The following is a 16,080-nucleotide window of genomic DNA, read 5'->3' as shown; positions in this document are numbered from 1 at the left end:
TCACCATTATTTTAACTCCTTAAGAATTGAATTCGGGGCGTACACATTCTTTTTAATATTGTCTACTGTAGACAACATTTAAAGCGCGAGTCTCACACAATGGCAACTGCAAAGGCATAAACTTATAATGCGCACTGTTGCCAAATTAAAAATTGAAATAATTGGTCATAAATGTTTTTGCCAGACACAATTTCCAAATCAGCTAGTTCATATGTAAGAGGACTTACGCTATTCCAGAATAGTTTTTTTTTCAGTCATCATATATTCAAGTTTTGTTAAAAAAAAAACAAGAATGCCAAAGTATTAACAACTTTTTTAAAAAATCTGGAATTTTTTCCTTGAAAAAGACAAGATGGCGGCCGGTTTGTAGGCCCAGGAAGGTGCTCAACTGATCACAACGGGGGAGAACAGACGAACCCTCGATATCCCGCCGTCGGGGGCCATGGTCACCCTTACGTGGGTTAACTTGATGTCTCCGCAGCAGTCGTACCAGTGTTCGCGGTCGGCAGAAAGCTAGAAAAGACACGTATTTATTGTAACTGCAGACAGTTGGTAGAATTTCATATTGAATTGTTGGGTAATATATCCAAAATAAAACACGGTTTTTTAGTATACATAAATACACGTATACATAAATATACATCAATTAGTTAATCAAATAATTCAATCCAAAAAACCGTGTTTTATTTTGGATATACATATCCCAACAATAGAAAAGAGACATTATTTATTATGACATGACCTATTGTGTATTTATTATTATTATGATATGACGTGTCTTCAAACCCTTATCCGCACTCCAATGGTGCATAGGGCACTGCATCATATAAACGCAGTGTTATCTTGATCGTTAACATGTGTTAACAAGGAAAGGCGATCAGCCCTCTGCTTCAGGTACCAGTCAAGGGTAAAAATAAATTGAATATTAGAGTGAAAACATCACTTTTATTTATTTGACCCCCCGCTGGGAATCGAACCTGGGACCTCCAGAACGGTAGCCGAGCGTGCTGACCATAACACTAGGGAGGCGGATAAAACGTATATGACATGGCCTATTATTTTTTATTATGATAGGACATGACCTCTAGTTTTTAATTGCTATAAAAAGCACACTACGTTGCCTCCAAAAAAGAAAGCAAGCTTTTATTTACCAGAGACCCATTTAGTTTATGAAATCCTACTAGTATATGGACATACTAAAAATTTTGTGAAAGGTAAAATAGCTAAATTTTTATTCCTACTTTGCAATAAGTGAGAAAGCTGAGAGAGATAGACAGAGAATTGCTGGTATTATGAGAGTAACAATTTTATTTATTATTTTGTGTATAAAGTTTTTTAAGAGTTTAAATGTTACCTTGGAAGTAGGTAAAATAGTGGTCCATTTAGCATCTTCTTCACTGTCTTTGTTCCAGTCGACTGTATTGAGGAAAGCTCCTTCTATCATGACGCTGTCGGGGAAGTTTCCTTTGAAATGGCAAGTATCCACACATATTCTAGTAATGACACCGTGTTGTCCTAGCTTGAATACTGCCCATTCGCTGCCTGCGAAAGAAGAATGACAAATGTAAACATTTGAACAATGAGAAAAGATATAATTTATATTTGAAGCAATAATAACTTTGTGATTATCCATTTTATAATTAAAATAAAACTTTGTTTTAAAATCACTAAAAATATTTTATTAAAACTCAATTATAATGTCTACCGGTTTCGAAGCTAACCACTTTTTTTAAAAGACTGATTGATACTAAATTAGTAGATAATGTTTTATTTAGTATTAATCAGTCTTGAAAAAGAAGCGGTTAGTTTCAAAACTGGTATACATTATAATTAAGTTATAATAAAAAATTATAGTGATTTCAAAACAAAGTTATATTTTAATTATATAGTAAGAAAATATTTTATCTCAATACTGCCACATTTTTGTTTGATGGACCTACCTGGTACTTTGACTGTGCCATCATCATTGGTGTATATGATTTCCGGTCGGTCCAACCTTCTAGCAGTCTCCCAGCCATCTCCCATATTGACACCTCTTCCAGCTTTAATGAGGTTCCTCGGATGACCATAGTGAGCATTCGAATAACCTGTTAACGAAATAGAAATAAATGTTAAAATTAACTTTGTTATTGACATCACTAAACAATTGAATATGGATATAAGAGAACCCGAGGAATTGGGAATTTTTTTCATATTTCCAGGTTCTGCTATGTACGTATCTTAATGTTTTTTCATCAACCCTAATTATACTCAGACAGTCTTCCGCCCGACCCTCAGTATACTGATCATAAGTAACCGCAAATCCAATTCCCATCTGTATAATGTTTTTTGGTGTCTCTCGCGCTTTGCCAAAAGTAAGCAAATAGAATGCTTAAAAGTGTCTCCCGCTCTCTAACAATAGGATTTGAAAGACGCTTTTAAGCGTTTCCTGCAAAAAATGTGTTAAAACTTAATTAAAAATGACTGGTTTTGAAGTAAATAAGTTTTCCTTCAAGATAAATAAATAAATTACACATTTATATTCTACTCATTAGAAATATCAAATTATCGATTCTATATAAAAAGCCCAACGAGAACTGATGCTTTCATTAAACACAGAAATGTAAAACGCCATTGCTTCTATTTAAAATAAATAAATGGGATGTTAAAGACGCCTTAACACATTGTTTACGTGAAACACTTAAAATTGTCTTTAACATACTGTTGGTAGAGAGCGGAAGACGCTTATAAGCGTTCTATTTTAATACTTTTAGTATAACGCGAGACGCCATAAAACATTGTACAGATCGTAATTGGGTTTGCAGTTACGGGTGATTAGTATTACGACCCTAATGTATGATGAAAAAACCCCTAGCCAATTGAATATAGCAGTTCTTATTATGTACCAAAGTTGGTGAAAGGATCGCAAATTTGCTGCTTACCTTGGCATACACCACCGTTCTTCATTTCCAGAAGATCCATCATACAACGGCCATCCAACATGCAGGGGACGCCTCCTTCTGGCTTTGCGACTCCGAATACCCTAAGTCTGGCGATGCCTCCGTCAGGGAACATGTTGACGCGAAGATGTGTGAAAGAATCATCAGAAATGACCTGAGAAAAAGAAAAATATATATATACCATATTCTAAGAGTATAACAGAAACCATGCCCATAGTCACAACAGAAGTATAGTGCCAATTGCAAGGGGGTTATAGTAAACTTTAACATTTATTTTATAATAAGTTCACACAAAAGCATAATTAAATACATGAAAGCAAGGCGATCCGTCGTGTGTTTTAGGTACCGGTCCAGGGTATTATTAAATAAATGTTAGATTGAAAAAACTTATTCATTGATTGATTCGGCAGTCACTTTGTTGTAAAATCTTTCTATTTTTAAGTTTTACTTGGTGAATACTACAATTTATTTGGTAAATACCACTAAACAGTGGTATTTACGAAGTAAAACTTTAATTTAAAATGAAAAAAACCTCTAAAAATATTTGTTTTTAACATTTTAGGAATCGAACCTGAGACTACCAGCATGGTAGCCAAATGCACTAACGACTACAATACAAAGGTAAACAGAATCATGTACATATGATACTTTATCTTGTGTTAATTTCTTATGAATATAAACAGTTTTTTTATAGGCGGAAATAATTAACACCAAAGCATTTCAATGTTTTCCTTTGGAATCTAGCAGATTTCCAACTTCATTCATAAAAAAACCAAAGAATGTATACGTTTTATATCAAGTTGCGACACCTTTAAATGGAATCTAGTCATCTGGATGTCTTATTTTGTAAACTGTTTGCTTATTACAATTTTAAAAAGGTTTTTCCCGTGGAAGTCCAAGAGGGAGACCTTTGTTCAATACTGTGCAAAAGAAGAAGGCTGAAATTAGTAAGGTTTTTTACCTTTTGGTAGTTGTGTCTTGTGTTCTCATATCCTGGTCGAAGAACAGTTAGAGGAATAATTTCTTGCCACTTTTCAGAGTGGATTCTCTCCACACTTTCAAGGTCTTCGGGTGTACAAGCTGAACCCATTTCACTTTTTCTAGAAGGGATCATAGCTACTTCTGTAATTTAAAGCAATATCACATAATGAGTACACATAAACCTAGCGAATTTCATAATTTAGAGTTGCAAATAAGGTATTTAAGACTTTAAATGTATAACATGGAATATAAATATATGTACCTTCATCAGTAAGACAGGCCGCCTGGATGGAATATTTGGGAGTGTAATTTCCAGTGAAAAATGCTGTATCTACATCAACACCTGAAATAAAGAGAAAAATATTTGTAAATTATTATTTATTGAAGAAGTTTGAAACAATTTTTTGTTTTTATTGTGCAGAATCTAAAGTAATCCAAATACGCTGATTTCTAAACCACGGAAGAGGACTATTATGGTTAAATAAAGGTTAATGACACATCATTAGAATCAGGAAGTGTTATGAAAATTGTTAAAAATGAACAAGATATTCACAATACAATTATTATTATTATATCAGATACTGGATTATTTATGCAGATATACAGATTAGATGTCAATTTAAGAGGAATATTTTAATTGAAACTGTCCCACCGCATTTACAGGTCTGATACAGAATCATCTAGGCTTTCTGACAGATCTTCACTTGCAAAGCAATTTTTTTGTTTGTTTTATAAACCAAGTTGGGAAATTTATAGAAAATGTGAAATAAAACTGTTTCCCGATTTTATTTTAAATTTACATTGAAAAGCTTTCAATAACCCTGTCACTGCCAATCTAAATAAATACAAGTTTGTAAAACCACTACTAAATTTTCTAGAAGTGCCTCAGTGTAGGCCGTAAAAGAGATTAGATTAGATTTTAATGGAACAACTTTATGTGAATCATTCACAACTTTTTTATGAAACGAAAGAAGATGGAAGTCTGAGCATCGCAGGGCTTTTGCTTAAGCTAGCAAAATGCCAGGTTGTTGGCCTTGGAATGCTCAGACATTTTCTTTCATAAAAAAGGGAAGTATGATGCATGTTTCATATAAAGTTCAAACAAGATATTCTTTTAATGTTAAGCGTTGAAGTCATTTCTTGTAGTTGCAGCTCACCATGAATGATGCTCTTGGTAGCCAACTTGATGATGCACCAATCGTGGCCGGCTTTTCTCTTTCTGCGGGTTTCCCATCCATCCATCCACTTTCCGCAGTCCGTGTACTTGTCTGGAATGAAGATTGGCGGAGTATCGAGAATCATGTTCTCGGCTACTGCGAAGTAATCATCCGTTGCGAATAGAATTTTGCCCCCAGCCTGAAGAAGAAATATCAAGATTAAATGAAAAATACATGTTTCGAAATCATTGAACTGTGAAAAAATATTGTTAACACATTTCAAATGGGTATTTTTTACGCCAATATTTTTTACAACGAGATTTGATACTTATATACATATATTTAAGACCTTAACAAAGAGATTGGTATATAATATTTGTATAAAAACATTGGATAATTTCTTTTTTTCTGCCTTTGAAATGAGGCCGGCGCAGAAGGTAAAAATATCCTACCCGTCCTTAAGCATCAATCGAGACCCAACGGGTAGAAATACCTTTCCCGTCCGAAGTGTGTTAAATGAAACATGTGTGCAATATTTTTCCAGATTATTTCAATAATGTTTGCAGTAATTCTAACATAATTTGATTTATATAAGCGTAATTTATTATTATGTATAAAAAATAGGAATTATCCGCAAAGCCCGTGTTTTAGAGGCTCTTTTGCAATAAGGATAGTAAGAAATAGGAATATAAATTTTGAAAATACAACACAAATACTCAAATACGAATCGAAAATATTTTTTTCTTAAATTCATTCAGCAATTTGTGGGAATCAAATCCGTGACACATATTTCAGTGTTTGCCCAACTATGCCAAAGCGCCAATAAATTATATGAACAATAAATCATAACAGGTACAGTAAAAGCTCATTAGTTAAAATTACCATAATTAAAAATTTCACCATAGTTGGAAAAATACATTTAAATTACAAAAAAAATCTCGAAAAAATTAAAAAAAAAGTTTTTTCTTAATTTCCTGATTTAAAATATTTTTTTTCAAAACTATGAACATTCTCGCCATTGCTGTTGATTTTTTTTTCTGCAGCCGACTTAGTGCTACAGTGGAACCACTCTCGAGTTTTTAAGCCTGGATATTCTTTTATTTAAAAAAATATAGTTTTCTAGTTAAAGTTATAGTTTTAAATATATAGTTTTGAAGCTAGTTTAGACTGTCTAAAGATATAAATAAAACAAAATAAATCAATTAAACCTTACATGTTTGCTGCAGAGATCATTGAGTTCCGTAAACTTAGGTATAGGCAGAACAGTGTCCATTTTACTAATGTTGTTAAACATTTTGATGCGATTTTATTCACAAATGTTTAGAAAAGAGATTCTTTTTATTAATCACAAGTGTCTTTGGTGGCAGACAAAATGTAAATGATAATTTTGAATACTCTCCTGGGATATATATAGCTGAAACGAGAAAAAATCTGACATGATCATATCACAAAATGTATAGAAGTGTGTGTGTGTGAGCAGCATCCAATAGCACACATCCAAGACGGCTGACAGAGATATATCAGTATGTAAACAAGGCGCCTTTTTCAAATCTTAAATAAGCCAAAAAAATTACTGTAAACATTGATATAGGAAGGTGAAGATATTTAAAGCTACAGTTGGGAATTAAACGAGTTATTTAAACATACTTAATTCGGTTATTACTGCATTAAATGCACCTGACTGCATGATTCTTAAAAAATTGCTGGTAATAACCTATCTGACATTTCGCTCACTCCTTTCAAGAACGTTATAAATCAAAAAACTTGATTTTTCAGGAGAACGTTTTTAAAGTTAAAAATATAATACAATGTATTCAAAATAAATATCAAGCCTCTTATTGAACTTTTTACTGTGCAACAGATCTTTTTAAGAAAAACCTGATGGTTTTTTCTCCATTTAAAAAACATTTAGTTTATTTAAAAAAATAAATAAACAATACGTTTTCTTCAAAATGCAAAAGCAACACTTTCTGCCCTTTAGCGGGTAAATATTAAATAAAAAATATTCCGCTTTTGCTGGAATATAGTAAATTTTCTGGGCATTCCGAAAACACGCACAACTGAAAATTGACGATTTTTTATTTATGACGTTCTTGAAAGAATTGAGCGATTTGTCAAGCATTTTGGCTCAAACAATACAATAAGAAAAATATATTTTCACATTTTCTCTTATAATTTCTCATGCATACAGTAAAAGTTATTCACTTCGAAAAACTGTATTTCTATTTTTGGCATATATTTACTAACATACTTGAAAATTGGTTTTTTAAAATAATTTTTCATGAAAACTTGTGATAATTCCAAAACTGAAGAATATTTCATTCAAATTTAGAATCAAATGAAAAGAAAATATCAAAAACTTGTAAAAAACTAGGAAATATATAAAAAAAATACCACTCAATGCAATTATATCATATAATATAATAGTGAATAATAATAATAATAGCGTAATGGTCAGCATGCTTGGCTACTGTACTGGAGGTCCCGGGTTTGATTTCCGGGGGGGGGGGGGGGTTCAAATAAATATAAGTGATATTTCCACTAAAATATTTATTCAATATTACCCTGGACTGGTACCTGAAGGGAGGGCTGATCACCTTTCTTTCAAGTGTTAATGATCAAGATAACACTGCGCTTATATGATGCAGTGCCCGATTCACCAGTGCGATTCATAACGGTCTGAAAAATGAAAAAGATTTAAAAAAAATGGTTTTATTATTATTTTCACAAATATTTCAATTTCATACTATTTCTAGGAGCCTAAGCGGCTCATTATTAGAAATAGGTGTCAAATTGCGGTAGAGGGGTTCGAACCGAGAAACTCTGACTTAAGAGTCCACGACACTAACCACGGGACCACAACCCGACACCCAACATATAAGTTATTCAAAATTATTTTTGAATAAACTGTTATTGCATCATATCTTAGTCGTACAGGAGAAAGTGACCAACTAACAAAACGTATAATGTTCAGGAGGGCCATTTAAGTCACTTTTGCTTGGCAAGCAAATAAACATCAATGCAGTTAGTAATTTTTAACAAGTCAATATATTAAACTACCAATATAAAAATCGCTTTGAGATTTTTATAGGGCAGTATAAGGCTAGTAAGATATCAAATAGTCAATAATCACGTTTTTGTAAAAAATGCACTTGATCACTTTCTCCTGTATGACTACGATATATAAACAGGTTATTTGATCATTAAATGCATGAAGGAGAGGTGCTTAGCCCTGCGCTTCAAGTATCAGTCCATGGTAATATTCAATACATATTAGAGTAAAAAAACATTTTTATTTATTTTAGCCCCCCCCCCTGGGAATCGAACCCGGGACCTGCAGCATGGTAACCATCCATGATCAAAAGTACAGCATTAAACAACCTTGATTATATATTTTTTTATATGAAGGTAAGATAATCAGACAGGCATTAGGGCCAAGTCCAGGGTAACATTTAAAATTTACATTGGGAGGTTTTGGCATCCTTTTAAACTGATATATGTTTTGTCTCCCATTGTGTTTAAAATGACAAGTTGAGAGTTCAATTATAGAAACACATATTCAACCATTTAAATTCTGAAACTGAAATGATAATAAAATACACAAAAAAAACATTAAAGAACAGGACATTCTGACAGCTGCAGATGTTGCCAAATTACAAATATTTGATTTATGGCTGTTAAGAATATAAAAAAAATGTAATAAAAAAAATTGTTGTAAAAAAGTAACAAAAAAGCAAAACCAAAAATGTACCTATTAAGATTTATTATAGAATAAAATGTACTTATGTATATCATTTCTTTATTTCTCATGTAAAAATAATATCTTCTAACACTTCACACACTAATGCACAGGCCACTGCATCATATTGACGCAGTGTTATCTTTTGATCGCTACTTACATGAAGGCAAGGTGATCACTCCTGCGCTTCAGGGTCTAGTCCAGGGTTATGTTAACTGCGCTTCAGGGACCAGTCTAGGGTAATGTTAAATAAATATTAGAGTGTAATATCACTAATATTTATTTTCACTGCCCGCGGGGATCGAACCCAGGACCTCCAGCACAGTAGCTAAACACGCTAACCAATACATCACGGAGACGGACAATAATAAAATAACTTGTACAAAGTTTGAGCAAAAATTTAAATCCGTTTAGTTTCGGTAATGTAAGTTTTGACATTTAGAACTTGTAGCAGTATGAAGGCTGTCTGGAGATTGGATTTTTACTTGGTGAAGACCTAATGCCACCTATATAATCCCTGCATCGCTCCTATTCTCTTATACTGCTGTGAGACATGGCACCTTATAACACCCTGAACAGCCGTATACTCAGCTTTGAGATTAGATGTCTGTGAAGAATTTTAGGTGTGATTTTGTGAGAAATGAGGAAATACGGCATAGGACGCAACAACCTATGATAACAATTGTCATTGAGATAAAGCAATCTAGTTGGCTTGGCCAAGTGCTTTGCATGCCTCCCGAGAGCCGCCTCAAGCTTGCTTCTTATACTAGAGATCAGGTTCCTGGTAAGCTAGAAATGTACTGCTAACATTTTGTCAGCAATTTTTGTCTAAACTGGATCTGGTAGCCAACAGAAGAGATAGGTTTTTACCATATTTTTGTCCGCCTCTATGGTGTAATGGTTAGCATGTTTAGCTTCCATGTTGGAGGTCCCGGGTTCGTTTCCCAGGGGGGGTGAAAATAAATATTGGTGATTTTACACTCCATATTTATTAAATATGGACTCAGTGGTGTGGACAGAGAATTAATTAGGGTAGGCAGTAGAGGTATTTAATAAGGTAAGCTAGGTACTACTTACTAGGGTATGTAGTAAGGTAAACTAGGTACTAATTAGTAAGGTAGGGAAGGTACTATTTGCGTTTTTATATGTCACGCGGGTAAGTTAGGATAGGCACTGCTTTTCTGTCTGGAATGCATGCCCCTGTCTGGACACTGAAGCGCAGGAGTGATCACCTTGCCTTCTTGTATGTACAATCAAGATAACACTGCGTCAATACGATGCAGTGCCCTATCGGGTGCGGATAAAGGTTAGAAGAGAATATTTTAATATTGATCCATTTTTTCAATATTCCAATTCAGTTGCAATATAAAATTTTAAAATTACAATGAGTAATAAAAGAAGTTTATTTACTTTGTGGTAAAATGTGTCCATTTTTAATTAAATTTTTACTTAGTAAATACCACTATTTCTTAAAATCTATTGTGACACGTGTTTCGATGCATTCCACATCATTTTCAAACACCGTATATTATTCATATTTATATTTCTCGTACGGTGTTTGAAAATGATGATTACACGTGTCATAATAGATTATAATAAATTGTGGTATTTACTAACTAAAACTGAAATTTAAAAAAAAGACTTAAAAAATATCTGTGAGTTAAAATATATTACTTCATAAACAAGGGTCAAATTGTGTAATAATAAATGGAAAAATACTGGACAGAATTTTGGAAACAGTTAAAATTTTATCTCGTGTAGAATCAGCGACCCGACTAGTGTTGATGAGAATCCAGTTATAACTAACCACCTTTTATCAGTCGTTTTAAATTACAAGTGGTCCACAGTTCAGATTGTTCCATAAGGCCACTCCGTGCCGAGAAATGCGTTTTAATCTCTGACTAACTAGCGCAGTAAATTGATGCAGTTTTAACCTATACCCTATTTGCGGTGATAATAATTAGTGACTACTAAGATAATGAAAGTATTTTATGTAGGTTATGGTCGGTCATGTTTTCCTGAGATCCCGTTGGGGTATTCTCTTGAGAAAAAATATATTCATAAAAAATAACTACTGTATATTGTTAATTATACATTTAGAAAAAAAAGCTATTCAGATCTTTTCAGGACCCAAACAAGTAACAATTATAATTTTTTTATATTTTCTCATTTTTTATATTTTCTCATTTGTTTATTTAAAATATTTATTTATTTTCATAATACATAGATACATTCAATATACATATTCATTTCATATACACATTTATTATACGTATTACGGCTCTTTAGGCATGGCCTGTGTTGAGCCGAATACTAACATGGTAATACATAGTTTATATATATATATATTTTTTTAAAATTTTTAATATATATATTTTTTTTAATGATTAGATTATAAACATAACATACAGGAGATACAAAAATAATTTATAGTTTAAGGTTTTTCAATGTGATAATTACACCTGGACTTTAATTAATTCACTTTCTACCTTGTCCCTTCCAATGTTAAGTAACCATCGACGGACACTGTTCTTAAAGACCTGATCACTCCTGGAAATTTTAATGGTTTCGGGCAGCAAATTAAATATTTTTGGAGCAAGGAATGAAAAATTTTTTTGGGCAAAACTTGTTTTAATGGCTGGGCCAATGTAGTTTTTATTTAATGCTGCCCGGGTTCGAATAGTTTGTTGCGTTCTAACCTTTTCCATTTTATTCCAGAAGTGAATCAGTACTTCCTTGACGAACAGTATGCTTATATGCTTCTTCCCTTATGTTTTCTCATTTATTTCTTTTAAATATGATTCTTGTGCCTATTTATTAAACCTGTTTATTGTTTTTATATTTTGCGATGTAATTAGTATTAGTTTTGGTTATTAATTTTTTTTTTGTAACTTTATTATTTGTGTTCCAGTCTTGTTAACCTTAATCCCATGTCCCAAAATGAGAAATGGAAATTACTCATCGGGAATATTATATGTATATATGATTTATGTATGTAATATGTTTTGAAAAAAAAAAAAAAAAAAAAAAATAAACTAAATAATCAACAGGCAAAAATATTTTTTAAAGCTTTGTTCTTCATTTTTTTAAGCAAAAGATAGGAAAGTTTTGTACAGGCAAGGATTGTTTGAGGGATTTTTTTATAAGCCGTTTTACAAACAAAATATATTTTTACTCATACGCGTACGTGATACAGGTTTAGCGCGGGATGGTGCAGAAAAACTGCATGTATTAAGTATGCTTGTATGAGTAGGTCAGTTATATTGAAAGATGTCCCACCGCATGCCCAGATCTGATACAGAAGCATCTAGGCTTCCTGACAGATCTGCTCTTGCAAAGCAAATTTTTTAAAAACTAAGTTGCAAAATTTATTGAAAACGTGAAACAATATAAAATTGTATCCCGATTTTACTGTGAATTTACATTTAAAAGCTTTCAATACACCTGTCACTGCTAATCTAAATAAATAAAAGTTTGTAAATCCATCACCTAATTTTCTAGAAGTACACCGGTGCAGGCAGTGAAAGGGATTAGAATTTAGTTCAATTAGTCAGCTAGATCTGATTCCGACCCGACGCTGGCCGGTACACAGACGCCCACAACCCCGACCAGCATAGCAGACAGACACGGAACAGTGCAAAGACATATACAGGGTAGGTCAGTTAATAAATATGTGTGTGAAAAAAAAAGTTAAAAAAAAAATTATTATGGCTCCCGTGGAAATTAAACCCTGGATCTCTAGCATGGTAGCACACTATGGATACAAGATCATTTTTCGTTCATTTAAACCCTTATCCGCACCGATGGTGCACAGGGCATTGCATCATATAAACGCATCTTGAACGTTAACACATAAAGGAAAGGTGATCAGCCCTCCGCTTCAGGGAAATATTGAATAAATATTAGAGTGAAAAAATCACATATGTTTATTTAACCCCCCCCTTGGGAATCGAACCCGGGACCTCCAGTATGGTAGTCCAGCGTGCTGACCATTGCACTACGGAGGCGGACCCTACTTGTACTTGTTCCCAAATCTGGAAAATCTCCATTTAGGAGTTATTTTTTACATTATTTTGAATTGGTAAATGTTACACATCGCTCACTCCTTTCAAGAACGCCATAAATCAAAAATCGCCAATTTACCCGCTACAGGGCTGAAAGTGTTGTTTTGCATTTTGAAGAAAAGGTACTGTTTAATTATTTTTTTCAATATACCTACTAAGTATTTTTCAAATGGAAAAAAACCTTCAGGTTTTACCTAAAGAGATCTGTTGCATAGTAAAAAGTTTAATCAGTGGCTTGATATTTATTTTTAATGCATTGTATTTTTTTTTTAAACTTTAAAAACGTTCTCCTGAAAAATCAAGTTTTTTGATTTATGACGTTCTTGAAAGGAGTGAGCGACATGTGTAAAGTGATAAATGAAACCAGCCTATGTTGGTTGTAATCCCTGTAAATGCCCATATTTTTCTTCATATACTCAAGATGTCGAAAATAATGTAATAAATATTTGTATGTAAAATTTGTTTTTTAAATTTATTGTGACTCCTACATACTACTACGCCACATAGGCAACTTTATTTTTAACATGAGCGGATTCTTCATATAGCAACAAATGTATTTATCTCGGGCAGTACCGCACATTACATATTATGTACATTAGGAGATGACTCGGGCATTGCGTGAGGTTGCATATCTCTTATTATGGAAGCTGACAGCATAGTCAAACACGGGTTGATTTACCATTGCAAATAGCTATTCGCATACTAATTTCCACTTATAACCAGTATTATATCTGCAGCATATTTGGTTTAATGATATAAGACATCCCAGACAACGAAAATAAACATTGTGTTGACAGACTTAAATGATAATACAAATATATATATATATATATATATATATATATATATATATATATATATATATATATAAAACTAACTAACTAACCGTCACGCTGCTTCCCCGCAGGGGTAGGCAGAGAGAATCGAACGCCACACCACTCTGTCTTTGCAAACATTCTTTGCCTCTTCTACATTCATGCATCTCCTCATACATACCCGACGATTATTACGACTCCTGACCCGGCCGCTTTCAAGTATTTGACATACCTGATTGTGCCAAGTTTTCCTCGGTCGTCCTCTGCTTCTTTTTCCAACTACATTCGCCCCATAAATTTGTTTAACCGTTCTTTCTTCACATGAGTGAATATATTGTGGAATGTATGAACGTTCCACAATATATACTCATATATGTATATATATATATATATATATATATATATATATATATATATATATATATATATATATATGTATATATATATATATATATATATATATATATATATATATATATATATATATATATATATATGTATATGTATATATATATATATATATATATATATATATATATATATTTATAAATATATAAATATATATATATATATATATATATATATATATATATATATATATATATATATATATATATATATATATATATATATATGTATATATATATATATATGTATATATATATATATATATATATATATATATATATATATATATATATATTTATATATATATATATATATATTTATATATATATATATATATATATATATATATATATATATATATATATATATATATATATATATATATATATATATATATATATATATATATATATATATATATATATATATATATATATATATATATATATATATATATATATATATATATATATATATATATATATATATATATATATATATATATATATATATATATATATATATATATATATATATATATATATATATATATATATATTTATAAATATATATATATATATATATATATATATATATATATATATATATATATATATATATATAATATATATATACATACATCTTTTTCGTCTTCTTTGTCAGCCGTCTCTGCTGGATGTAGATCTCTTCTAATTTTTTCCAGACTTCTCTCGTTTGAGCGTTTGCAATCCACTTACCACCTGTGATGGGGACAATATCATCTCAATTAACGTAACTTTGCATCAATTGAATGCAGTGCCCTATGCATCATTGGGTACGGACAGATAAGAGTCAGTAGTACTTTCAATAATTGATTCGGTAGTCACCGTGTGGTGATATCCATTAATTTTTAAGTTTTACTTGGTTAATAATTTTATTTTTAAAAATCTATTGCGACACGTGTTTCGATGCATTCCGCATCATCACACCAGGCATCGAAACACGTACCACAATAGATTTTTAAAAATAGTTGTATTAACCAAGCAAAAATTTAATTAGAAAGTTGTAATTCCATTTAAATATATACATACTTAAAAAACTATTTAGTAATTTTATTCAATATTTTTTTGTCATGTTTTTTCTTTATTTGTAAGTTATGTAATGAGGCCTGCACACTTCACCTCAAGGTTTGAAAAAAAATTATAAATAAAGATTTTATATAAGATTTTATATATTTATATAAGTAAAATTATAAATAAAGATTTTATATAAGATTTTGTATATTTATATAAGTAAAATTATAAATAAAGATTTTATATATTTATATAAGTAAAATTATAAATAAAGATTTTATATAAGATTTTATATATTTATATAAGTAAAATTATAAATAAAGATTTTATATAAGATTTTGTATATTTATATAAGTAAAATTATAAATAAAGATTTTATATATTTATATAAGTAAAATTATAAATAAAGATTTTATATAAGATTTTATATATTTATATAAGTAAAATTATAAATAAAGATTTTATATAAGATTTTATATATTTATATGAGTAAAATTATAAATAAAGAATTTATATAAGTATGTATATTATATATTTTATATTTGTCCGCCTCCGTAGTGTAATGGTCAGCACGCTCGGCTACCGTTCTGGAGGACCCGGGTTCGATTCCCAAGGGGGGTAAAATAAATATAAGTGATTTTTTCACTGTAATATTTATTCAATATTACCATGGACTGGTACCTGAAGCGGAGGGCTGATCACCTTTCCTTCATGTGTAAACGATCAAGATAACACTGCGTTTATATGACACAGTGCCCTGCGGATAAGGGTTTTATTATTTTATTATTATTATATAAGTATGGAATCGAAAGTAGAGCTGACACCGCTGCCACAAAAAACGCGCTTAGAGTGTCAGAAATGAAGACTCTGAGAAGCATAACAGGCAAGAGTCTTCAAAATAGATTAAGAAATGCCAAGATCAGGG

General features: G+C 31.2%; 1 protein-coding gene across 1 annotated transcript; it reads right to left on the bottom strand.

Annotated features, from left to right (window-relative positions):
- Positions 1-278: 278 nt before the first annotated feature.
- LOC148312721 (allantoicase-like) lies at positions 279-6,480 on the bottom strand. Its single transcript, XM_088274511.1, has 8 exons — positions 6,291-6,480; positions 5,078-5,276; positions 4,183-4,263; positions 3,901-4,061; positions 2,922-3,093; positions 1,941-2,087; positions 1,355-1,542; positions 279-513 (listed from the first exon to the last, which is right to left on the bottom strand). Exons 1-8 carry the CDS (start codon positions 6,369-6,371, stop codon positions 385-387), a joined length of 1,158 nt encoding a protein of 385 aa, XP_088130637.1. The 5' UTR covers positions 6,372-6,480; the 3' UTR covers positions 279-384.
- Positions 6,481-16,080: the final 9,600 nt, after the last annotated feature.

The sequence above is a fragment of the Brachycentrus maculatus genome, unplaced genomic scaffold (assembly GCF_059751285.1).
Source record: "Brachycentrus maculatus isolate JH-2025_06_01 unplaced genomic scaffold, ASM5975128v1 h1tg000034l, whole genome shotgun sequence".
NCBI lineage: Eukaryota > Metazoa > Arthropoda > Insecta > Trichoptera > Brachycentridae > Brachycentrus > Brachycentrus maculatus.
This window is presented reverse-complemented; position numbering and strand designations above follow the sequence as displayed.